This window comes from Phyllobates terribilis, unplaced genomic scaffold (genome assembly GCF_046119375.1).
Source record: "Phyllobates terribilis strain yellow unplaced genomic scaffold, ASM4611937v1 Scaffold_60__1_contigs__length_8166268, whole genome shotgun sequence".
NCBI classification, from domain to species: domain Eukaryota; kingdom Metazoa; phylum Chordata; class Amphibia; order Anura; family Dendrobatidae; genus Phyllobates; species Phyllobates terribilis.
Genome location: NW_027362820.1, coordinates 5,137,954 through 5,164,043, shown reverse-complemented (window position 1 = coordinate 5,164,043; position 26,090 = coordinate 5,137,954). Strand labels below are relative to the sequence as shown.

General features: G+C 43.6%; 1 protein-coding gene across 1 annotated transcript in view; it reads left to right on the top strand.

The window, feature by feature from the left end:
- Positions 1-24,942, top strand: part of LOC141192387 (uncharacterized) — a 391,820-nt gene extending 366,878 nt beyond the window's left edge. Inside the window, exons 17-22 of the mRNA XM_073661906.1 lie at positions 6,396-6,569; positions 6,653-6,776; positions 6,860-6,957; positions 7,156-7,246; positions 20,367-22,566; positions 23,649-24,942. Coding sequence (XP_073518007.1) covers positions 6,396-6,569; positions 6,653-6,776; positions 6,860-6,957; positions 7,156-7,246; positions 20,367-22,012 — 2,133 coding nt within the window. The 3' untranslated portion in view covers positions 22,013-22,566; positions 23,649-24,942. The remainder of the gene's footprint in view (positions 1-6,395; positions 6,570-6,652; positions 6,777-6,859; positions 6,958-7,155; positions 7,247-20,366; positions 22,567-23,648) is intronic.
- Positions 24,943-26,090: the final 1,148 nt, after the last annotated feature.

The following is a 26,090-nucleotide window of genomic DNA, read 5'->3' as shown; positions in this document are numbered from 1 at the left end:
TGAGAGAATCTGTAGTAATAGGGAATGGTCCACCATGTCAAAAGCAGAGGACAGAATAGTGTCGCTTGGATTTGGTGGCTAGTAGGTCATTGGTGACTTTAGTCAGGGCAGTTTCAGTGGAATACTGCAGTCGGAAGCCAGATTGAAAGAGGGAGCAGGAGGAGAGGTGGAAGGACAGTAATTTTTGGCCAGTCATTTTTTGAGGCATAGAGGGCATAGAGGAGAAGTAATATGAGGCGATAGCTAGACAGAGAGGATGGGTCATGGGAGGGCTTTTTGGGGAGGGGTGTGATTGAGGCATGTTTAAAGTTGGAGGGGAAGACACCAGTTGTTAGTGATAGGTTGAAGAAATGGGTTAGGGTTGGAGTAAATACTGTTGTGAGATTTGGGATGAGGTGGGAAGGGAACTGGTCGAGTGCACAGGTGTTGAGATGTGATCTTGAGGGTAAAGCGGAAAGTTGATCTTTCATGATGGCAGAGAAGCTGGTTTTGGAAGAGGAGGGCTGAGTAGATATGAGGAGGTGCTGTGAGGGTTGTTGGCCAAAGCTTTCTCTGAAGTTATCAATCTTCTGCGTGAAGAATGAGGCAAAGTCTTCAGCTAAGATGGGTGGAGAGGGAGGACGTGCTTGGGGACGGAGGAGAGAATTGAAAGTGTTGAATAGTTGTTTAGGGTTGTGAGACAGGGAGGATAAGAGATGAGAAGTATGTTTGCTTTGCTGCAGTGAGTGTGGACTTGAAAGTAGTGAGGGACTGTTTGAATGCCATGAAGTGCTCTTTGGTGTGGGATCTTTTTCATCTCCGATCAGCAACTCTGGAAGCCCGCCTCAGTTCTCTAGTCTAGTCTCTCTGGTGTGCAAGGGTTGCCTGTTAATTTTGCGAGCTTTGGTATGTGTGAGAGGGGCAGCCGATTCGAGAGCTGTAGATATTGTAGTGTTATATAAAGCGGCAGCAGCATCTGCATTGTGTAAGGATTCAAACTTATGTTTGAAAGAGGGTGTGCAGGTTTGTGGAGTGGGGATTGTGGACTTAGAGAGGAGAGGGAAGATAATGTAAGTAGGTTGTGGTCAGAAAGAGGGAGAGGTGAGTTAGAGATGTTAGATAGGGAACAGAGAAGGGAGAAGATGAGGTCCAGAATGTGGCCATAATAATAATTATAATAATATTTTTTTATTTTTATAGCGCCAATATAGCTGCACTTTACAATTTTAGGGGGAACTTATACAGACAATACAGAATAAGCATATCTCATGTCGAAAGGAGTGAGGGCCCTGCTCGCCAGCTTACAGTCTATGAGGAAATGGGGGAGACACAAAAGGTAAAATGTACATCTATTGTATAATACAGCCTTGATATACTATATAGGATAAATAATACATGGACTGGTCGCCAGCCAGTATGTGTGCAGTCCTGACCGAAGCTATTTAGTGCATGGCTGGTATGAATCTGAAATTGAAGAATATTTTAATATGGGGGAAAACTGGGACGGACAGATAGTGTGTGGAGGCGATATGCCAGTCTAAAGAAATGGGTTTTTAGGGTCCGCTTGAAACTGTGGGTATTGGGAATTAATCGAACTGTCCTGGGTAGTGCTTTCCATAGAATTGGCGCAGTACGCGAGAAATCTTGGAGACGGGAGTGGGTAGTTCGGATTATGGAGGATTTTAGTTTTAAGTCTTTGGCAGAACGGAGGGCACATGTAGGGTGGTAAACTGAGACAAGGGAGGAGATGTAGGGGGGTACTGAAGCATGGAGCCCTTTGTGGGTAAGCGTAAGTTTAAATTGAACTCTATATTGGATGGGCAACCAATGCAATGACTGGCACATGGTGATCCTGGCTGCTGCATTAAGGACGGATTGGACAGGGGAAAGTTTAGTAAGAGGGAGACCGATTAGTAGAGACTTGCAATAGTCGAGACGAGAATGAATAAGAGCTACAGTAAGAGTTTTTGCCAAGTTAAAGGTGAGAAAAGTCCTGATTCTTGAGATGTTTTTGAGGTGTAGATGACAAGAACGAGCGAGTGATTTGATGTGAGGAGTGAAGGAAAGATCTGAATCAAAAATGACCCCAAGACAGGGGTCTTGTTGCTGGAGAGTAATGGTTGAGCCACAAACGGAAATGGCAATATCGGGCTCAGGTGGGTTAGTGGAGGGAAGAAATGTGAGTAGTTCAGTTTTTGACAGATTCAGTTTTAGACAGAGGGAGGACATAATGTTAGACACAGCAGAAAGACAATCACTGGTCTTTTGTAGTAATGAAGGGGTGATGTCCGGAGCAGAGGTGTATAATTGGGTGTCATCAGCATAGAGATGGTACTGAAAACTGAATCTGCTGATTGTTTGTCCAATAGGAGCGGTGTATAAGGAAAAAAGAAAGGGGCCTAGGACTGATCCTTGAGGAACACCAACAGTAAGGGGAAGGAGAGAGGAGGAGGAGCCGGCAAAAGACACAGAGAAGGAGCGGTCAGAGAGATAGGAGGAGAACCAGGAGAGAACAGTGTCCTTGAGGCCAATAGTGCAGAGCATGGTGAGGAGGAGCTGGTGATCCACAGTGTCGAATGCTGCAGAGAGATCCAGGAGAATCAGCATGGAGTAGTGACCATTAGATTTAGCTGTTAGTAGATCATTAGAGACTTTAGTGAGGGCAGTTTCAGTAGAATGTAAAGAGCGGAAACCAGATTGTAAAGGGTCAAGAAGAGAGTTGTCGGAGAGATAGCAGATTAGACGGGAATGGACCAGGCGTTCCAGGAGTTTAGAGATAAAGGGAAGATTGGAAACAGGTCTGTAGTTGGCCGTGCAGTTCTGGTCAAGGGATGATTTTTTAAGTAATGGATGTAGGCTGGCATGTTTAAAAGAAGAGGGAAAGATACCAGGTGAGAGGGAGAGGTTGAAAATTTTAGTTAGGTGAGTGGTGACAGCTGGAGAAAGGGACTGAAGGAGATATGAGAGAATAGCGTCACTGGTGCAGGTGGTAGACCGAGAGGAAGCAAGGAGCCTTGTCACTTCTTCTGTGACTGGTTCGAAGACAGAGAGTGAGCCAGATGCAATGGGGCGGGGAAGAGCATGCATAATGTTTGGGAGAAAACTTCCTGTCGGATATGGTCAATTTTTTCTTTGAAATAATTGGCCAGATCGTCAGCGCTGAGGTCGGTGGTCGGGGCCTGTGCTGTTTAATTGAGGAGAGAATGAAACGTGTCAAAGAGTTGTTTAGGATTATTGGAAAGTGAGATGATGAGGTTGTTAAAGTAGGTTTGTTTGGAGAGGTGAAGGGCAGAGTTATATGTTTTCAGCATAAATTTATAATGGAGGAAATCTTCGGGCAGATTAGATTTTCTCCACAGCCGTTCAGCGCACCTGGAGCACCGCTGGAGAAGACGTCGTTTTTTGAGCGTGTGCCAGGGTTGTAGCCGTCTATGCCGAATTGTTCTTTGTGTAGGAGGTGCGGCTTCATCCAGGGCGCATAGCATTATTTCGTTACAATGCTTCAATGCAGAGTCGGGACATGAGAGGAAGGAGATTGGGGCCAATGATGATTGCAACTTTTTCAGAAATTTATGGGCGTTAATGGCGCGTATATTTCTATAAGTGTGGAGAGTGGGGGTGTCTTGAATAGAGTCACAGTTCTTGACAGAGAATGAAAGAAGATTATGGTCAGAGAGTAGAAGGGGAGAGTTAGTAAAGTCATGTACTGAGCAAAGCCGGGAGAAGATCAGGTCCAATGTGTTCCCATCTTCATGTGTAGGAGAATTAGCAAGCTGTGAAAGGCCGAAGGAGGAGGTTAATGATAAAAGATGAGCGGCAGATGGGGCCATCTTTGTGAGTGGCTGCGGAGTACCAATCAACAAGGCCGAAAGAGGAAGTGAGAGATAGAAGCTTAGAGGCAGCTGAGAGGGAAGTGTCAATGTGGATGTTTAAGTCACCCATGATGATAATGGGGATGTCAACGGAATGGAAATTAAATTAAAGGGGAATAAGTTAAGGACGGATTCCTTATCTTAGACTAACATTTAAGCGAACAATTGTCTATACTAGAGAGGAAGCTACAGTGTCACCAAACTGGGACATGAGTTCTCCCACGAAGAACTGAAAGCCACAGCAAGGAGGCATTGAATGTAATTTGTGAGTACTAGTGAGGAGTCGTACCAATATACCACAGCCAGTGAGGTACTTACAAATCAACTGGGAGCAGAGGGCACCCATATGGCCCCCATAGGGGATGATGGACCTAGCTATGATGATTTTCTGGACTGTTGTAGCTTGTAACAAAAGTTATGTAGTGCCACATGTAACCGGAAAGTACTTGACTCTGCATAATACAAAAGAACCATCCATGAAATGTTGTGCCTGATGTATATCAAGTTCTTGTAAAGTAAAGAAAAGTTTATTTTCGGACTTTGGTTTCCCTCATTCATCTCCATACCATCTGGTCTGCATTATATAGTTATATTTATGTTTTATATTGGGATCTGTGATTTCAATCTATTCCACTGTGTATAGGATGTCTATAGGATAATAGAGTATAATAAAGTTGTTATGGACGTGACTTAACTAACATTATGCAGTGTGTCTGGTTTCCCTATAGTGACGGATATTTCTTGTTGCTAAAACTGTGATATTTTTTTACGTTAAACCTTTTTTAAACAACTCTCATTAGTGCGATCATACAACATACAAGCCTCTGATTGCTCCGGTGATGCACTGTACTACTGTAGTGCTGTATACTATCCCTGCCTGTCAGTGTAATACTAACGGCCCCGTACACATGAGATAAGTGTTGACTGAACGGTCATTTGGCAGACGGTTATCTCTCCAGACTCCTCCATACACAGAAATATTCCAGCTTTCCTGTGATCTGTATGAGAGTCGCCTCCAGACTCCTCTAGCGGAGGATTATCTACAGGAAGAAGAAACGGATTAACCTCTGAAATTCAGGAAATTCAGGATGCCAGATCCTTCTCTGCCCTGACATTATCTGTCAGGAGGCCCCCAAATACATTATATAGTCTACCAACACCCCCCCCCCCCCCCAAAAAAAAAAAAAAATAGTGCTTTCATGCACCTTTAGTCTAATATGTATGGGGGCATTAAAAGGTAACTTATTGGACGCTGCCTCTGGCCCGGCCTAATAGAATTTAGTACATTACAGGCCCAGGCACCATTATTAGGCATTTATATATCGTAGTAACTAGGCGGCCCCATATTATCAAGACCTTGGAGGAGGAGGGGCATTTAGAATAACTCTGTCAAACCTTCTTAGATGCCATGTTTGCTTTTGACATCAGCAAGTGGTTAAACTGCCAGGGTTTATGTTGCAGCCGCACCTGTGCCATCCCTGCGGTGTAAATCTATGTTCTGGTGCTGAAACGAGTTAATTTTTTTATATTTAACATATTAAAAAATAAGAAAATATGTCTCATGCTTTTTGCATGTTTTTTTTCTTTTTCCTAGAATTGTTGGGGCCAATTTTCTTTTGAAGCATTTTAATATCTGCTTTTTTCTGGTGTATTTTTTGTAACATACGAAAGCCTAAGGCCAGAAATAAACTCCATAAAACACTGTACATGGAGACTTTGGTATCAAATAATTTCTGTCCGAGGTGTTTGTGGAAAGAAAAAAGCTTTTATAAAAGCCTCAAACTTCTGTGTGTGAATCAGACATGAGATCTAACGTGATAGAAGATTACAGTCCGGGGAAGACGGGAAACATTCATATAGACTGCCGGTGGTGATGTAGTCAGTGATGGACTCTGGCCAAATATATTTCTAGAGCCGTAGTAGAAGATGAAGATGTCGTCCTCATCATGAAGTAGTTATTTCTCATGTCACGTGTAATGAATATCTCCTGCAGTATTGCTAATGCCGATTCCAGTGTCTGTAAATAAAATGAGAATTAGCGTCATGGACGATGAGTCTATGAGAAACGTATTCAGCTGCAGACTCCGAGGAAGAAACTGCTTGTTGTCTGTGGCCTAAAATATATAGGTTTTATTAGTAGATGTAAAGAAGAAAACTAAATACTGTAAAATAACAAATCTCCTCATATGTTTCCCTTATTATCTCCAGTAATTGTATTATTACACTGCATTTTTATGATGTTTCATTGGCTTATCTTCTTCTCACTCAGGTCTCTACAATATCGGATCCTCTTAGTGAAGATCTTCTATAGAAGAGAATTTTCCTGATTTACCCATCAAAGACAGAGACAAGATGGCAGAGAAAATATTACACCTCACCCTAGAGATCCTCTTCCGGCTTACTGGAGAGGTGAGAGATTCTGATGATGTCACATTACATCATTCTTATCTATGGGAATAACAGATGGACAGAACTGGAGAGGTGAGGACTCTGGAAATGTCTGTAGTGAGATTTATTAATGTGTCTCTCCATAACCAGGATTACACAGTAGTGAAGAAAACCTCTAGTGAGCGCCGTCAGGACCCTGTGTCTGAGCAATGGGAAAGACCCCTGAGCCCAATCACAGGACCTCCACCTCACCCCCTGATACATGAGGACATCAATGACCAGAAGATCCTAGAACTCACCTACAAGATGATTGAGCTGCTGACTGGAGAGGTGACACTGCTGGGAATGCTGGGACATTATACAGTAACGCTATGAAGGGATCGGGGAGATGATGGTATCATTGTATGTGTCAGGTTCCTATAAGGTATCAGGATGTCACTGTCTATTTCTCCATGGAGGAGTGGGAGTATTTAAAAGGACACAAAGATCTGTACAAGGACGTCATGATTGAGGTTCCCCAGCCCCTCACATCACCAGGTAATAGACAGGACTAAATACACAAGGCCTATAATTATCTGTATGTAAAGAATGAATTCAGTCCCTGTATGTGTTTCCTCCAGATCTGTCCAGTAAGAGGACAACGCGAGAGAGATGTCCCCATCCTCTTCTTCCACAGGACTGTAAACAAGAAGACCCCAATGTTCCTCAGGGTCATCAGGTAGATGGATAGAAGGTGTCATGAGATCTCCTCTATGATGTGTAGACGGCTGTGATGGTCTTGTGCTCAGTCTTGTTTTATCCACCAGTATTATATGTTTTATACTTGTGTAATGAGAACGGTGGAGATGACAGGATTAGAGCCGATCATAGATGTGACTTCTCCATCTGTCTGTGACTTTTACAATATTTGTTTCAGGGTGAAGATCTGACCCATATTAATACTATAGAGACATATGTGAGGGGTGATGAGCAGTGTAAAGAGGAGATTCCTACATATGACTATCCAGGTGAGTAGTAACCACTAAATGCAGAGAAGTTACAGATTCTTCCCAGCTTCTCAGCTTTGCTGGTAGTGTATCCCGACCATATCACAATTGTGTAATCACCATTTTGCCTTTAGACCACAACATTCTCCTCCACCCAAAACTGTTCAAATGACTTTGGGTATTAAAAGCCCTTTTCTATAGAGTTTACAACTTTAGAGGATCCACCTACCCCCTGGGATTAGAAAACGCTAACTCTTACCTGCCCAGATCTGTAAACTACAAATCCAAATGACAGCGTACGTAGAATGTGCTGACAAATCAGAAAATCACTTGAAGAAAAATATTATCATGGACCTCTAAGAGAAAGTGGAGGGTAATGATGCTGTTGGCATCCTAGAATCCTGATATCTTATTGGATGAATCTACCTTCTCTCCATTCTGTGCTGTTGAATGTGCTCATATGTTTCCTAAAAGACCAGGTCCAGTCTTTCTGACCAAACTTCACTTTTATGATCGATAAAATTAAATGTACAGTGAGGGCCAAGTGTGAATTTCTGTACAATAATAGATTACTTTGGAATTTTTCACAAATGGTGCTTTACATGTGAAAAGAGGTTACCGACTGGTACAAGAGGAGAGAGGACCCTGCCCGTGAGGGCGCTCAAACAGTCTATAAGGGATGGGTGGGGATACAGTAGGTGAGGGTACAGCTGGTCGTGCAGCTATATGGTGGAGCGAGGGTTACTGGGGGTTGTAGGCTTGTCGGAAGAGGTGGGTCTTCAGCTTCCTTTTAAAGGTTTCAACAGTAGGTGAGAGTCTGATATGTTGGAGTACAGAGTTCAAGAGTAGGGGGGATGCACAGGAGAAATTTTGTATATGATTGTGGGAAGATGAGTTAAGAGGGGAGTAGAGAAGGAGATCTTGTAAGGATCGAGGTTGCGTGCAGCTATGTACCAGGAGACTAGGTCCCAGATATATTTAAGAGACAGGTTGTTGATGGCTTTGCATGTCATGGTTATGGTTTTAAACTGGAGTCTCTGGGCAATGGGTGAGCCAGTGAAGGGATTTTATAGATTGTAATCTTATAGTAGATTGATATTGAAATGATAATAGGAAACAGATTAACTTTATAAGTTATTTTCCAACTTCTCTTGAATACGACAATCCCCTATATACGTATACGGTTGTACACTATTATCTGGGCACATGGCAGATTAAGAAGAGAAAGAGCGGCATTTAGCTATTTGAATGTAGATCTTGCTGGAATAGTTTGCAGACTCAATGTATTGGATTCACAAAAGATGGCTACCACGAACAGGCTTGGCACTATCTACTCCGTTTCCAGATTTCACAGATTGCCTTGTTCATCACTAGTGATGAGTGAGAACTAAAATGCTCGGGTACTCGTTGCTCTCGAATTAAGCAAATTGGAATGCTCAAGTGCTCGGCCCGAGCAACGAGCCCAATGTAAGTTTATGGGAAACGCGAGCATTTGTCTGGCGCCCCCCCCCCCCCAAAGGTCTGCTGGGGTTAGGGTTTTGAACTGGAGTCTCTGGGCAATGGGGAGCTAGTGAAGGGATTGACTGAGAGGAGAGGCCAGGGAATAGCGAGGGGACAGATGGATTCGTCGGGCAACAGAATTTAGAATAGATAGGAGGAATGCGAGTATGTTAGAAGGGAGGCCACAGAGCAGGAGGTTCCAGTTGTCGAGACGGGAGATGATGAGGGCGTGCACTAGTGTTTATGTAGATTCGTGGTTGAGGAATGTGCGGATCCTGGAGATTTTTTTTTACTTCGAGTCGGCATCCTCCTTACTCCCACCATTCCAAGTTCCCTGAGACAACTGATCCCACACTTGGACACTTCGAAGAGCTGTTTTGTTCATCTTTCCATTTATAGATTCTGGCCTCTCGCTTGGTCCGCTCGGAAGTCGAAAGAACTTGGATATGTGGTTTGAAGGAGAGATTAGAGTCCAGGGTTACCCCAAGAGCTGTTCACTTTTCCATTGATAGATTTGGGCCTCTCGCCCGGCCAGCTTCAAGCAGGGCAGCAGAAGATCGCATGCAGCGATTTGAGCAGCCATGGTCACCCGAAGGTGACAGTGGGAAAATGAAATTACTGTCGCAAGGGGTGGATAATGATGAGACACAATGGACAGAAAGTCAGGAGGAGAACCAGGGTGTGGAAGTGGAAGACGAAGCGGTGGACTATGAAGTCACTAACCCAACCTGGTAAGGGGACATGCAGAGCAAGAAAAGCATCACATAGGGGGAGGGAGGCGTAGCACCACAACAGGCAGGAACAAGCAGTGTGGTGGCCACAGACACAAGGCAGGCAACTGCTCCCTGGAATACCCACACGCCGGAAGTTGCCAGTGCAAATATTATGTCTTCCTGAGACTGGTTCTTTTTTAAAGACTGTTTAGATAACCCCAAAAGGGGCATTTGCAACATCTGCCAGGCCAGCATCAGCAAGAGCACCAAAACGAACAGCCTGACCACCAACAGCATGCTCAGGCATATGACAGAGGATTGCAGAGTTGTTGAAAGCTGTATCAGAGAACCTGATGGCGGCTCTGAAGCTAGGCAAGCTTGCACACGTACCATGCCTGGTCCATGTGCTCAACTTAGTGGTTCAGCGATTTCTCAAAATCTACCTGGATCTGCCAGAGCAGCTTGTGAAAGTACTCCACGTGTGTGCCCATTTCAGAAAGTCAGCTACAGCTTCCGCCGCCCTGGCCGGGTTTCAGCAGCGTTTGCAGCTTCCAGTTCACCAACTGGTGTGTGATGTGACTACTCGTTGGAAATCAACGTTGCAGATGTGTGGAATGATTTTGAGCAGCAGAGAGCAGTTGTTGAGTACCTGCTTCAACACGCCCGTTGGCATTCAGGTCAGCCTCCGCACATAAGAGCTGATGAGTGGGCATGGATGTCTGACATCTGTGTCGCCATCCAAAACTTTGAGGACTCCACCAAGATAGTGAGCGGCTATGACACAATAATTAGCGTCGTCATGCAGGTGACATGAGCAAGTGAGTGATTTTTCACGTTGAATAAAGGATAGTTGTGTGTCAAATATGACTCCAAGACAGCAGGTGTGCCGAATGGGAGTTATAGTGGCACCAACTAAAGGAAATTGCAAAGTTAGGTATAGGTAGGTTAGTAAAAGTCAGGTATAGGTAGGTTAGTAGAGGGAGGAAACCAAAGGAGTTTATTGTTGGAGATATTAAGTTCAGGCTCTTGAAGAATTATATAAAAAAAATTCCTATCTGACAACGCTGGTGGCAGAGGTCACAGTTCCTTGGACAACCAAGGAATACAGGCAGGAGAGACACAAATCAGATGCAGCAGAGGTAGGGGAACGCTGTCAAAGGTCTGTGACAGTTTTCTCAGACCCTCCCAGTGCCCAGGCTCTAATAAACCTGGTACTCTGACAAGGAGGGAAAAGGTTTGGAAGATGCTGAAGGACTACCTTGGCGACTGTACCAGCATCCTCCATGATTCCTCTCTGTGCCTTACAACTGTTGGGTATCCAAGCTGGACCCTTGGAGGTCCTGGCGGCTAGCGTTTTGTCAGAGATGGTTTTTAATGCTGCTGGGGGCATTATAAATTATATAACTGATAGGCGCATCTGCCTGTCAACTGAAAATGCTGACAGGCTGACTTATCAAAATGAACAAGGGCTGGATTGGGCCAGACCTCTCAACACCACCAGATGATAGCATCGAGCATAAACTCAAATCCAGTGGTTATTTTTTTGGGGTCTATTCCCATGCACCCCTTCACACCCAGACATCCTCCTTCTCCTCATCCTCCACCTCCATATTTCCATGCCCACATAAATTTTTAAGAGTGTTTCTAATTAGAGACGAGCGAATATTTCAACATTCGATTCAGATTATAATTACCGTTTTTGCAATATTCGCCAATGTAATTGTCGAGTATTCGCCGAACATTGCCGAACGCCATTGGATTCAATGGGGGTCAAAACCAATCGCATACACAACACCTTCAAATGGGACCAAAAGCTGCAAAACACATCAATTTAGGGGCAGACAACAGGAAAGTGCTATCAATTGACCCACAGTACAAGTAGTATAATTATTATTCATTATTATAGCGCAATTTATTCCATGGCGCTTTACATGTGAAAAGAGGTTACCGAGTGGTACAAGAGGAGAGAGGACCCTGCCCGTGAGGGCGCACAAACAGTCTATAAGGGATGGGTGAGGATACAGTTGGTGAGGGTACAGCTGGTCGTGCAGCAATATGGTGGAGCGAGGGTTACTGGGGGTTGTAGGCTTGTCGGAAGAGGTGGGTCTTCAGCTTCCTTTTAAAGGTTTCAACAGTAGGCGAGAGTCTGATATGTTGGAGTACAGAGTTCAAGAGTAGAGGGGATGCACAGGAGAAATCTTGTATATGATTGTGGGAACATGAGTTAAGACGGGAGTAGAGAAGGAGATCTTGTAAGGATCGAGGTTGCGTGCAGGTACAGTACAGATCAAAAGTTTGGACACTCCTTCTCATTTAAAGATTTTTCTGTATTTTCATGACTATGAAAATTGTACATTCACACTGAAGGCATCAAAACTATGAATTAACACATGTGGAATTATATACTTAACAAAAAAGTGTGAAACAACTGAAAATATGTCTTGTATTCTAGGTTCTTCAAAGTAGCCACCTTTTGCTTTGATGACTGCTTTGCATACTCTTGGCATTCACTTCATGAGCTTCAAGAGGTAGTCACCGGAAATGGTTTTCACTTCACAGGTGTGCCCTGTCAGGTTTAATAAGTGTGATTTCTTGCCTTATAAATGGGGTTGGGACCATCAGTTGTGTTGTGCAGAAGTCTGGTGGATACACAGCTAATAGTCCTACTGAATAGACTGTTAGAATTTGTATTATGGCAAGAAAAAAGCAGCTAAGTAAAGAAAAACGAGTGGCCATCATTACTTTAAGAAATGAAGGTCAGTCAGTACGAAAAATTGGGAAAACTTTGAAAGTGTCCCAAGTGCAGTTGCAAAAACCATCAAGCGCTACAAAGAAACTGGCTCACATGAGGACCACCCCAGGAAAGGAAGACCAAGAGTCACCTCTGCTTCTGAGGATAACTTTATCCAAGTCACCAGCCTCAGAAATCGCAGGTTAACAGCAGCTCAGATTAGAGATCAGGTCAATGCCACACAGAGTTCTAGCAGCAGGCACATCTCTTCAACAACTGTTAAGAGGAGACTTTGTGCAGCAGGCCTTCATGGTAAAATAGCTGCTAGGAAACCACTGCTAAGGACAGGAAACAAGCGGAAGAGACTTGTTTGGGCTAAAGAACACAAGGAATGGACATTAGACCAGTGGAAATCTGTGCTTTGGTCTGATGAGTCCAAATTTGAGATCTTTGGTTCCAACCACCGTGTCTTTGTGTGATGCAGAAAAGGTGAACTGATGGACTCTACATGCCTGGTTCCCACTGTGAAGCATGGAGGAGGAGGTGTGATGGTGTGGGGGTGCTTTGCTGGTGATACTGTTGGGGATGTATTCAAAATTGAAGGCATACTGAACCAGCATGGCTACCACAGCATCTTGCAGCGGCATGCTATTCCATCCGGTTTGCGTTTAGTTGGACCATCATTTATTTTTCAACAGGACAATGATCCCAAACACACCTCCAGGTTGTGTAAGGGCTATTTGACCAAGAAGGAGAGTGATGGGGTGCTACACCAGATGACCTGGCCTCCACAGTCACCAGACCTGAACCCAATCAAGATGGTTTGGGGTGAGCTGGACCACAGAGTGAAGGCAAAAGGTTTCTCAAGCGCTAAGCATCTCTGGGAACTCCTTCAAGATTGTTGGAAGATCATTTCAGGTGACTATCTCTTGAAGCTCATCAAGAGAATGCCAAGCGTGTGCAAACCAGTCATCAAAGCAAAAGGTGGCTACTTTGAAGAACCTAGAATATAAGACATATTTTCAGTTGTTTCACACTTTTTTGTTAAGTATATAATCCCACATGTGTTAATTCATCGTTTTTATGCCTTCAATGTGAATGTACAATTTTCATAGTCATGAAAATACAGAAAAATCTTTAAATGAGAAGGTGTGTCCAAACTTTTGGTCTGTACTGTAAGTACCAGGAGACTAGGTCCCAGATATATTTAAGAGACAGGTTGTGGATGGCTTTGCATCTCATGGTTATGGTTTTGAACTGGAGTCTCTGGGCAATGGGGGAGCCAGTGAAGGGATTTTATAGATTGCAATCTTATAGATTTCTGGAGCCAGTCCACAGTAAAAAAGCAACCATAGAATGTCCGGGAACCTTCCCACAGACTTCTTAGCCAGGGCTGCTTCTCGTCTGGGTTGGATGGGCCCACCAGAGAACCGGAAACTCCTCCAGTGGGCCCTGGCTTCTCCTTCAGGAGAGTTCATAGTGCAAACCTTGCAGGTCGTGATGATGATAGAGGCCACCATCTTGTCACACACGACCATGCCTAGCTGTATGTTCAGCGGTGAGATCCACCAATCTGCCTGTTGTGTTACAGCTTTCAACAACTCTGCACCGGTGTGTGTTTTGTCACCTAAGCATTAAGCATATTATCTTCAGCACAGCCTGTTGCCGCTTGGCCAAGGCAGTGCTGCAGTGCTTCCAACTTGGGACTGATGTGGTCATTTCGGAGATGGATGCCGAACAGGAGGAGGAGGGGGGTGCAGGAGCTGAACAATGTTATTACATTGAGGGTACATTAGCGAGTCTGGTTTTTATACAAAAGAAAGATCCTACTGTGTTTTTATTTTATTTGTTTTTTTACAGCTCTTCAAATGTGTATTGGAGTGCGTCCTAATTTTTGGCAGCCCTTGAAATTGCTGCATATGCAATAACAGTGTAACATCCCTGGCAGCGTGCTTGCATAGTGCACCACCTCCCACTATGCAAGACCGCAATCTTACCTGTCAGTCCAGCCTAAAAACCGTGCTCCCGTTCATGCTGTGTGCATGTCTCTTGACTGACTGCTTAGGGTGGCGGCCCGGTTACTTCCTGATTCTTATAGCTGCTGTGGGCACACCCCTAATGCGTCTCCAGCCTATTGCTGTGAGTCACTGGATATTTAAACCCCCTCCACCCAGAAGGAGGTGCCTGAGTAACACTTTCACTCAGTTTGTCTTTGCAACTGTATTGCCAGGTCCTGTCCTGTTTCTGCCACTCTGGGGGCTGCATACCCAGACCTGTTATCTCTGACTTCTAGTCTGTTTCCGCCACTCTGGGGGCTGTATACCCAGACCTGTTACCTGTGACTTCTAGTCTGTTTCCGCCACTCTGGGGGCTGTATACCCAGGCTCGTTCTTGTATCTCATTGCAGTAGCAGTTCCTGTCTGAACTGTATCCTAGCCTGTTACCTGTTTGTCTCTATGTCCGTACCTTCCCTTTTCCTGCAGTATCTGAACCTGCACCTAACTCCAACTCGTTGTCTCTGTACTTCTGTTTGTGAGTTTTGTGTCCACTCGCTACTTCATAGGAAGTACCCTGTGTGTATCTGGTTCTGCTTGTCCCTTTTCCCTTCCTCCGTATCTTCCTCCTGTGTTCTAGCCATCTTCCTGTATTTTCCAGTCTGTTCCATGTGAACAGAGCCCTGTCCTCTCTGCCTTGTTCACCGCACCCCCGGTTTCGCTCCGCTCTGTCTTGCCCACCGCTCCAGCGGTTTCTCTCTGCTCTGACTTGCCCACCGCTCCGGTGGCTTCCCTCTGCTCTGCCTTACCCACTGCTCCGGCGGTTTCTCTCTGCTCTGACTTTCCCACCGCTCCGGCGGCTTCCCTCTGCTCTGCCTTACCCACTGCTCCGGCGGCTTCTCTCTGCTCTGCCTTGCCCACCGCTCCAGCGGCTTCTCTCTGCTCTGCCTTGCTCACCGCACCAGCGGTTTCTCTCTGCTCTGCCTTGCCCACCACTCCGGCGGCTTCTCTCTCTCCTTTGCCTTGCCCACCGCTCTGGCGGCTTCTCTCAGCTCTGCCTTGCCCACCGCTTGCCCACCGCTCCGGCGGTTTCTCTCTGCTCAGCCTTGTCCACCGCACCTGCGGTTTCTCTCTGCTCTGCCTTGTCCACCGCTCCGGCGGTTCCGCTCTGCTCTGCCTTGCCCACCTGCGGTTTTCGTTCCGCTCTGCTTGCTCACCGCACCAGCAGTTTCTCTCTGCTCTGCCTTGTCCTCTGCTCCGGCGGATTTGCTTTACTCTGCTTGTCTACCGCATCTGCGGCTCTGCACCTGTCTCCCAGTCTGTACTGGACCCTATCCAGCCTGCGCTCCAACCTGCTAGTACCTCCCTGCCTGCACTCCAGCCGTGCTTGCCAGTGCCCACCTGTCTGCATACCAGCCGTGCTTGCCAGTACCCACCTGTCTGCATACCAGCTGTACTTGCCAATACCCACCTGCCTGTATGCCAGTCTAACCTGCCTGTTCCTGCATTCCCCGGTGTGGGTCAACAACTGTGACCGGGATCTGACCTGGAGTCGCACCTGGTCCCTCTGCTCGGTTCCTCCTTGGTCCACGGAGTCGACTAAGCTGCCGTGCGACCTTGGTCGGATCGGGTTGATACTTAGTTACGCCCCTCCAGGCACTCTTCGGTTCATGGTACAGTGGGATCACTAATCACGCTCATGCCAGTCAGTCCGGGTGCGAGCGTAACAAACAGTATTGGAGACACACTCTTTAATAATGGGAAAGAAAATTCAAATAGATTCTATATTCTAGAATATTAACTGTCTTATCTGAAATTCATTTACGGGTGAGGAATCGCAGTATGGATTGCATATTACACCGATCCAGCCAGGTATTATTGCCTTATACTGCGTGCTGCTGGTGCTGCCCAAAAAATGTAAAATCTGTTCTATTCCCTATCGATAATGCTGTTAGATGCATTAACAATAGGGACAGGTGCTGCTAGGTGGTATCATCAGCTCCAGATGAGTTCATTCTGGTCGCATAAATGTCTTCCACAGTCCATAATTTTTTTTTTAGTATTTCTTTGGCTTTATATACAAGTCATTACCCTGGAAAGAATGTTTCTTAACATTTTTTCTATTTTAGCTTGTTTTTTGTATGTTTTCTTTTTTGGCAGTGGTGTAATACTCTGACAACATTGTTCACAGATTTTGTCAGCAGCCAACTGTGAATAGGTTTGAACCCACAACTGCAATTTTTTAAATAGAGTGTAATATTTGACACACTTACAAAAATTGCTGGATTATTAGGCAGGTCATATGGGATCACGTCTGATGGCCACAGTTTCAGGTAGTCGCCAAATAGTATGGTATTTCTCAGCGACCAACTATCAATTGGTTCAACAAAACACAGCTGTCTAAATTTTAATAGTCTGATCATTGAAAAAAAAAGTTTCTCTGCTTCCACAATACAGTAATGTGAATAAAATAAAAAAAATCTGTCTGTATTCTGCCAACAAGCAAATGGAGCAGTAAAATGGTGTACTCTGGATTACTTTTTAAGCAAATAATAAGGATTAAGATAAAAAAAATTTTTAACCCTGGCCCCTGATACCTTGGGCTATATCTACGGATATCTGTAACAGCAGCAGCAGACAGAATGTGCAATGGACCCTCTTGTGCTGTATACACTGCCACAAACCCTGACTGCCTGATTGCCTAACTCCTGCTATCACCACTGAATATATGCAGCTGGATTAGTCCTCAGAAGGACTGTTAGTTCAGATGAATTTATATATACTCCTTGAGTACCACTACCTACAGTACAGACCAAAAGTTTGGACACACCTTCTCATTTAAAGATTTTTCTGTATTTTTATGACTGAAAATTGTACATTCACACTGAAGGCATCAAAACTATGAATTAACACATGTGGAATTATATACCTAACAAAAAAATGTGAAACAACTGAAAATATGTCTTATATTCTTGGTTCTTCAAAGTAGCCACCTTTTGCTTTGATGACTGCTTTGCACACTCTTGGCATTCTCTTGATGAGATTCAAGAGGTAGTCACCAGAAATGGTCTTCCAACAATCTTGAAGGAGTTCCCAGAGATGCTTAGCACTTGTTGGCCCTTTTGCCTTAACTCTGCGGTCCAGCTCACCCCAAACCATCTCGATTGGGTTCAGGTCTGGTGACTGTGGAGGCCAGGTCATCTGGCGTAGCACCCCATCACTCTCTTTCTTGGTCAAATAGCCCTTACACAGCCTGGAGGTGTGTTTGGGGTCATTGTCCTGTTGAAAAATAAATGATGGTCCAACTAAACGCAAATGCCGCTGCAAGATGCTGTGGTAGCCATGCTGGTTCAGTATGCCTTCAATTTTGAATAAATCCTCAACAGTGTTACCAGCAAAGCATCCCCACACCATCACACCTCCTCCCCCATGCTTCACGGTAGGAACCAGGCATGTAGAGTCCATCCGTTCACCTTTTCTACTTCGCACAAAGACACGGTGGTTGGACCATCATTTATTTTTCAACAGGACAATGACCCAAACACACCTCCAGGCTGTGTAAGGGCTATTTGACCAAGAGGTAGTGTGATGGGGTGCTACGCCAGATGACCTGGCCTCCACAGTCACCAGACCTGAACCCAATCGAGATGGTTTGGGGTGAGCTGGACTCATCAGACCAAAGCACAGATTTCCACTGGTCTGATGTCCACTCCTTGTGTCTTTAGCTCAAACAAGTCTCTTCTGATTGTTGCCTGTCCATAGCAGTGGTTTCCTAGCAGCTATTTTACCATGAAGGTCTGCTGCACAAAGTCTCCTCTTAACAGTTATTAAAGAGATGTGTCTGCTGCTTGAACTCTGTGAGGCATTCACCTGGTCTCTAATCTGAGCTGCTGTTAACCTGCGATTTCTGAGGCTGGTGACTCGGATAAACTTATCCTCAGAAGCAGAGGTGACTCTTGGTCTTCCTTTCCTGGGGCAGTCCTCATGTGAGCCAGTTTCTTTGTAGCGCTTGATGGTTTTTGCAACTGCACTTGGGGGCACTTTCAAAGTTTGCCCAATTTTTCGAACTGACTGACCTTAATTTCTTAAAGTAATGATGGCCACTCGTTTTTCTTTACTTAGCTGCTGTTTTCTTGCCATAATACAAATTCTAACAGTCTATTCAGTAGGACTATCAGCTGTGTATCCACCAGACTTCTGCACAACACAACTGATGGTCCCAACTCCATTTATAAGGCAAGAAATCCCACTTATTAAACCTGACAGTGCACATCTGCGAAGTGAAAACCATTTCCAGTGACTACCTCTTGAAGCTCATCAAGAGAATGCCAAGTGTGTGCAAAGCAGTCATCAATGCAAAAGGTGGCTACTTTGAAGAACCAAGAATATAAGACATATTTTCAGTTGTTTCACACTTTTTTGTTAAGTATATAATTCCACATGTGTTAATTCATAGTTTTGATGCCTTCAGTGTGAATGTACAATTTTCAAAGTCATAAAAATACAGACAAATCTTTAAATGAGAAGCTGTGTCCAAACTTTTGGTCTGTACTGTATATCTAATTATTACACCGACAATTCTGTCCCTCACACAGCAGCACCTCTCCCTACTCTGCCTGTTCCCGGGATAGACTGTGACGAGCCTAGTGTCATCAAGTCTTATATAGACCTGATGACGCTATGCGGCCAGCCAATCACTGTAATGCCAGAACCAACATGGCTACGACAATACAGTGCTTGGCAGGAATCCCTGCATGTTCGTTGGCTCTCTAAAGAGCGTCAAACATGCAGGGCGGGGACCCCGAGCAAGCCGGAAATACTCGCCAAGCATGTCGATGCTCGGGCGAGTCCCAAGCAGTAGCGAGCATGGTCGCTCATCATTACTCCCTACCCTTTATCCCCTCTACATGGATCTGGACTTACACAGAGACCCCTAGGCTTGGGCCACGGTGTTACCTGCTGTTCTGGGGAGTGAGATGGGAAGAAGAATAGTCAAGTATCCGGGTCAGAACAAGGGGGGAAGAGAAAATACAAAATCAGAAGACACAAGAGTAGTCCGTAAACGGGCCGGGGTCACAACAGGAAACAAATACACAAGCCGGGAGCTGAGCACAGAGGACTGAACCAGAGGAGAACAAGGCTGTATCTGGCAGCTTCCGGCAATATGCTTCCAGCTTTAGTAGGGTGTGGTGCTTTCTAATTAGCTGAAGCAGAGAGCAGATTACTTCAGCTGGACAGCACACACCCCCATACTGCCAGACTGGATGGTACTAGAGGTCAAAGGCACCCTAATTTTAGTAGCTGGACAGAGCCTATGCCTCACAGAGCTTCTGGTTCAGATGTCTCTTCCATCACCAGTGCTGCCTGCCAAATGAATAAGGCAGCTCCTGGTGACTGAATCAGTCGTCACCGCAGCAGATCCCAGAGGAGATGGGACACACCATTTGCAGAAGCCCTAATGTGACCAAAATGGCAAAAAACCATAGCAGTAGAAATCCCCATAAGTGACTCCATTTTGGACATTATAACCCTCAGTGAATTCATCTATAGGAATAGTGACTATATTGACTCCACAGCCACTTTCTGGAAATTAGCACACAGTGGATGTTGGAGAATGAAAATTGGAAATATACCATTTTATTACCCAACACATAGTGCCCAGATTGTGCTCCTGGAGACACACACCATCAATTAACTGGGTTCTTCTCACTATGGTAATGCCAAATACATGGATGCTAAATGTCTTTTGGGCGCACTGCAAGGCTCAGAAGCAAGGGGGAGATTTGACTTTGGGAGATCGGATATTGCTGGATTGGTTTATGGAAGCCATGTTGCTTTTCAAAAGCCTTTGAGCCACTAATAATGAGGAAACCTTCGTTTTTCCACTGACAGATGATGGACCTGAATAGGGTCTTGTTTTTTGTGAGACGAGTATATATTTTTATTCATATTATTTTCTCCTACATAACATTGGTGGCTTTTTATTCCATATTTTGGAGGCAGAATGAACAAACAGTTGAACACCATGCACTACTGGTTCATGCTATGAGGTTTTCTATTAGACTGTGAACTGTCATCTTGGTGAATAATTCAATATTTTACATAACTTAACATTTTTACGGACAATTTGAGTAGAAATGTTCAAAAATATTAATTTCAAGGATATTTTATTAAAAAATAATAATTGGTTTTATTCTTTGCAGTTGTCTGTACTAAGAGATCAGAGGAACAGCTGACATTTTTGATTTTTAAATCAGATGAGCTGGAGATCACACAGGATACAATTGAAGTGAATTATATTACTCCTGAAATACCATCATCCCTTTGCAGCAAAGATCTGTCATCTGATCCTTTGAAACAGGTCCTGTCTTCTGATTCATTGCAGACTACTAAGGAAAATCCAAGCCATAAAAGAACCATTAAAAAACAAACTGCTCTTAAAGCAAAGAAACCATTTTCATGTTCAGACCGTGTGAGATTTTTTAACAAGAAATCGCAACTTGTTAGTCACCAGAGAACTCACACAGGGGAGAAGATCTTTTCATGTTCAGAATGTGGAAAATGTTTTGTAGATAAATCAACTCTTGTTACACATCAAAGAAGTCACACAAGGAAGAAGCCTTTTTCATGTTCAGAATGTGGAAAATGTTTTGTAGGGAAATCACACCTTGTTAGACACCAGAGACTTCACACAGGGGAGAAGCCATATTCATGTTCAGAATGTGGGAAATGTTTTGTAGGTAAATCCATTCTTCTCGCACATCAGAGAATTCACACCGGGGAGGAACTGTATTCTTGTTTAGAATGTGGGAAATTTTTTATCTGGAAATCGTATCTTGTTAAACACCAGAGAATTCACACAGGGGTTAAGCCATTTTCATGTTCAGAATGTGGAAAATGTTTTGTGAATACATCATCTCTTATTAGTCACCAGAGAAGTCACACAGGGGAGAGGCCTTTTTCCTGTTCAGAATGTGGGAAATATTTTACACAGAAATCAAGTTTGGTTCTACACCAGAGAAGTCACACGGGAGAGAAGCTTTTTTTCTGTTCAGAATGTGGGAAATATTTTACACAGAAATCACGTTTTGTTCAGCACCAGAGAACTCACACAGGGGAGAAGCCTTTTTCCTGTTCAGAATGTGGGAAATGTTTTAACTATAAATCATATCTTGTTAGTCACCAAAGAACTCACACAGGGGAGAAGCCTTTTTCATGTTCAGATTGTGGAAAATGTTTTAATCAGAAATCGCATCTTGATAGACACCAGAGAACCCACACAGGGGAGAAGCCTTTTTCATGTTCAGAATGCGGAAAATGTTTTATCCAAAAATCATATCTTGTTAGTCACCAAAGAACTCACACAGGGGAAAAGCCTTTTTCATGTTCAGATTGTGGGAAATGTTTTAACCAGAAATCGCATCTTGATAGACACCAGAGAACCCACACAGGGGAGAAGCCTTTTTCATGTTCAGAATGCGGAAAATGTTTTATCCAAAAATCATATCTTGTTAGTCACCAAAGAACTCACACAGGGGAGAAGCCTTTTTCATGTTCAGATTGTGGGAAATGTTATAACCAGAAATCGCATCTTGATAGACACCAGAGAACCCACACAGAAGAGAAGCCTTTTTCATGTTTAGAATGTGAGAAATGTTTTGCAAAGAAATCACTGCTCATTAAACATCAGCGAACTCACACAGTGGAGAAGCCTTTTTCATGTTCAGAATGTGGAAAATGTTTTGTAGTGAAATCACACCTTGTTAAACACCACAGACTTCACACAGGGGAGACCTGTATAAATCCTGAAGGTAAAACTAGAGAAGACAACTCGGACCTGGCTCCCTGAAAGGCTGTTGAATGTATCATGTACCTCCTAAGGAACCGTGCAGCATAGGAAGAAACCCAAGCAGTACACTTATTGGACTGGCCTAGATATTCAGAAGTAGGACCAGAACTCCAAGCAGAATCCACTAAAGACTATCAGCAGCAGCGAAGACCAGCAGGGGGAAGATTTAACTAGTAGGACAGGCAAGATAACAAATGAAAAACAATTGCTATTCGAAATGAATGGACAAAGGCAAATGGTAATCAGCACCCATACAGGTACAGAACCTGCTGTGGCTCCGTGGACAGAGACGCCAACATAAAAGAACAGGACCACCGATCAAATCCCGAGGCATGACAGTTTTATACAGAAATCAAATATTATCACACATCAAGGACCTTACACAGGGGATAAACTGTATTCTTGTTTAGAATGTGAGACATTTTTTAACTGGAGATTACATCTTGCTAGACGCCAGAGCAGTCACACAGAAAAGAAGACTTTTCCATGTTCAGAATGTGGGAAATGTTTTACACAGAAATCAAGTTTTGTTTAGTACCAGAGAACTCACACAGGTGAGAAGCCTTTTTCCTGTTCAGATTGTAGAAAATGTTTTAACCAAAAATTCTATTTTGTTAGGCACAAGAGAACTCACACAGGGGAGAAGCCTTTTTCATGTTTAGAATGTGAGAAATGTTTTGTAGAGAAATTGCAGCTTAAGCTTATTAAACATCAGAGAACCCACACAGGGGAGAAGTCTTTTTTTTTGTTCAGAATGTGGAAAATCTTTTGTGAAGAAATCATTTCTTCTTAGTCACCAAAGAACTCACACAGTGGAGAAGCCTTTTTCATATTCTTAATGTGGGAAATGTTTTAACTGAAAATTGTATCTTGTTAACCCCTTCCCCCCGAATCTGTTTTACAATTCTGATCAGTGTCACTTTATGTGGTAATAACTCTGAAACGCTTTAACAAATCCCAGTGATTCTGAGATAATTTTTTCGAGACACATTGTACTTTATTTTAGTGGAAAATTTTACTTAGAGTTTACTAAGTAATTACTGCACGTATTATATATTTATACCCAAGCTGGAGATTTTATAATATATATATATATATATATATATATATATATATATATATATATATATATATATATATATATATATATATATATATATATATATATATATATATATATATACACACACACAGTATATATATATATATATATATATATATATATATATATATATACACACACAGTGTATATATATATATATACATACAGTATATATATATATATATATATATATATATATATATATATATATATATATATATATATATACTGTATATATATATTTATACACTGCTCCAAAAAATAAAGGTAACACTTAACACAATGTAACTCCAAGTCAATAACACTTCTGTGAAATCTACCTGCCCAGTTATGAAGCGACACTGATTGTGAATCAATTTCTCCTGCTGTTGTGCAAATGGAACAGACAACTGGTAGAAATGATAGGCAATTAGCGAGATACCCCTTATAAAGGAGCGGTTCTGCAGGTGGTGACCACAGACCATTTCTCTGTTCTCATCCTTTTTGGCTGTTGTTTTGGTCACTTTTTCATTTTGCCATTTCTCTCACCCCTAGAGATACAGTAGCATGAGGCGATGTCTACAGTACAACCCACAGAAGTTGCTCAGGTAGTGAAGTTCATCCAGGATGGCATATCAGTGCGAGCTGTGGCAAGAAGGGTAGCTGTGTCTGTCAGCACAGTATCAAGAGCATGGAGCAGATACCAGGAGATGTGGAGGGAGCCATAGGAGGGCAACAACCCAGCAGCAGGACCACTACCTCCTCCTTTGTGCAAGGAGGAACAGGAGGAGCACTGCCAGAGCCCTGCAAAATGACCTCCAGCAGGCCACAAATGTGCATGTTTCTGCACAAACGGTTAGAAACCGACTCCATGAGGGTGGTATGAGGGCCCGACGTCCACAGATGGGGGTTGTGCTCACAGCCCAACACCATGCAGGACGCTTGGCATTTGCCACAGAACACCAGGATTGGCAAAGTCGCCACTGGCGTCCTGTGCTCTTCACAGATGAAAGCAGGTTCACACTGAGCACATGTGACAGAGTCTGGAGACGCCATGGAGAGCGATCTGCTACCTGCAACATCCTTAAGCATGACCGGTTTAGCAGTGGGTCAGTAATGGTGTGGGGTGGCATTTTTTTGGAGGGCCATCCATGTGCTCGCCTGAGGTAGCCTGACTGCCATTAGGTAACAAGATGAGATCCTCCGACCTCTTGTGAGACCATATGCTGATGCGGTTGGCCCTGGGTTCCTCTTAATGCAGGACAATGCCAGACCTCATGTGGCTGGAGTGTGTCAGCAGTTCCTGCAAGATGAAGGCATTGAAGCTATGGACTGGCCGCCCGTTCCTCAGACCTGAATCCTGTTGAGCACATCTGGGACATCATGTCTCGCTCCATCCACCAACGTCACGTTGCACCACAGACTGTCCAGGAGTCGGTGGATGGTTTAGTCCAGGTCTGGGAGGAGATCCCACAGGAGACCATCCGCAACCTCTTCAGGAGCATGCCCAGGTGTTGTAGGGAGGTCATACAGGCACGTGGAGGCCACACACAATACTGAGCCTCATTTTGACTTGTTTTAAAGGACATTACATCAAAGTTGGATCAGCCTGTAGTGTGTTTTTCCACTTTAATTTGGGGGGTGACTTCAAATTCAGGCCTCCATTGGTTAATAAATTTGATTTCCATTGATTATTTTTGTGTGATTTTGTTGTCTGCACATTCAACTTTGTACAGAACAAAGTATTCAATGAGAATATTTCATTCATTCAGATCTAGGATGTGTTATTTTAGTGTTCCCTTTATTTTTTTGAGCAGTGTATTATGGCTGCGATCAGACTGCTACTATAAGTAGTCCCCATAGTGGGACTAAGTAAAAAAAGTGAGAAAAAACAACAACAATAAAAGTACCCATATTTGGTATCGCCGCAACTGGAACGACCTGACCTATAAAACTGTCCCACTAGTTAACCCCTTTAGTGAACACAGTAAAAATAAAAAAATAAAAAAAAGAATGCTTTATCATCATACCGCCGAACAAAAAGTGGAATAAAACGAGATCAAAAAGACAAATATAAATAAAAATGATACCGCTGAAAACGTCATCTTGGCCCGCAAAAGACAAGCTGCCATACAGCTCCATCAGGGACTCCCCAACACGACATTGCGTCCTCCTGTTACACTTATGAAAATGCAAAATTGCTGGCTGAAAAACATTTTTGCTGGAAAAATGTAATTTTATTTTTACGTCTCAATGTTATAAACTTCTGTGAAGCACCTGGGGGTTCAGGGTGCTCACCACACATCTAGATAAGTTCCCTGAAGGGTCTAGTTTGCAAAATGGTGTCACTTGTGGTGGGTTTCCACTGTTTAGGCACATCAGGGGCTCTCCAAATGCAACATGGCGTCCCACTAATTATTCAAGCAAATTTTACTTTCAAAAAGTCAAATGCGCTCCTTCCATTCCAAGCCCTGAAACACCGAATATGAGGTCAGTCAAAAACCTTTAACAAGCAATTGGTTACATGGTGGCACCGCAGAAGCGGGTGCCCACACTACATAAATTACAATGATTGTATAAATACACAAATAGTTAAATATATAATATATATAAATACACATACATACACACACACACACACACATGTAGTCTGAACCACAAAGGAGCAAGTATGTACAAGTAGAGTGAGGCCAAGCGTATAAAGCAATATACCTAGTGTAGCATGTCAATGAACCTCGGGTAGCCTAAAAATAACATATAGATGAGCTTAACTGTATAGCATAAGATGATTGTAGATATAAAGTGGTCCTACACAGGCGGCGAGCCAACTGATGGCACCAGGGAATGAATCCCTCTTGTGAAGATTTAAATAGAGTCAATGACTAATGAAGGAAGTATAATGTAAGGTATAGAGTATTCCAAAGAGAGGGAAGGGGGAGGGGACACAATGGACATAACACCAGATCAATGGCAGACAGTGTTATATATAAGAAAGGG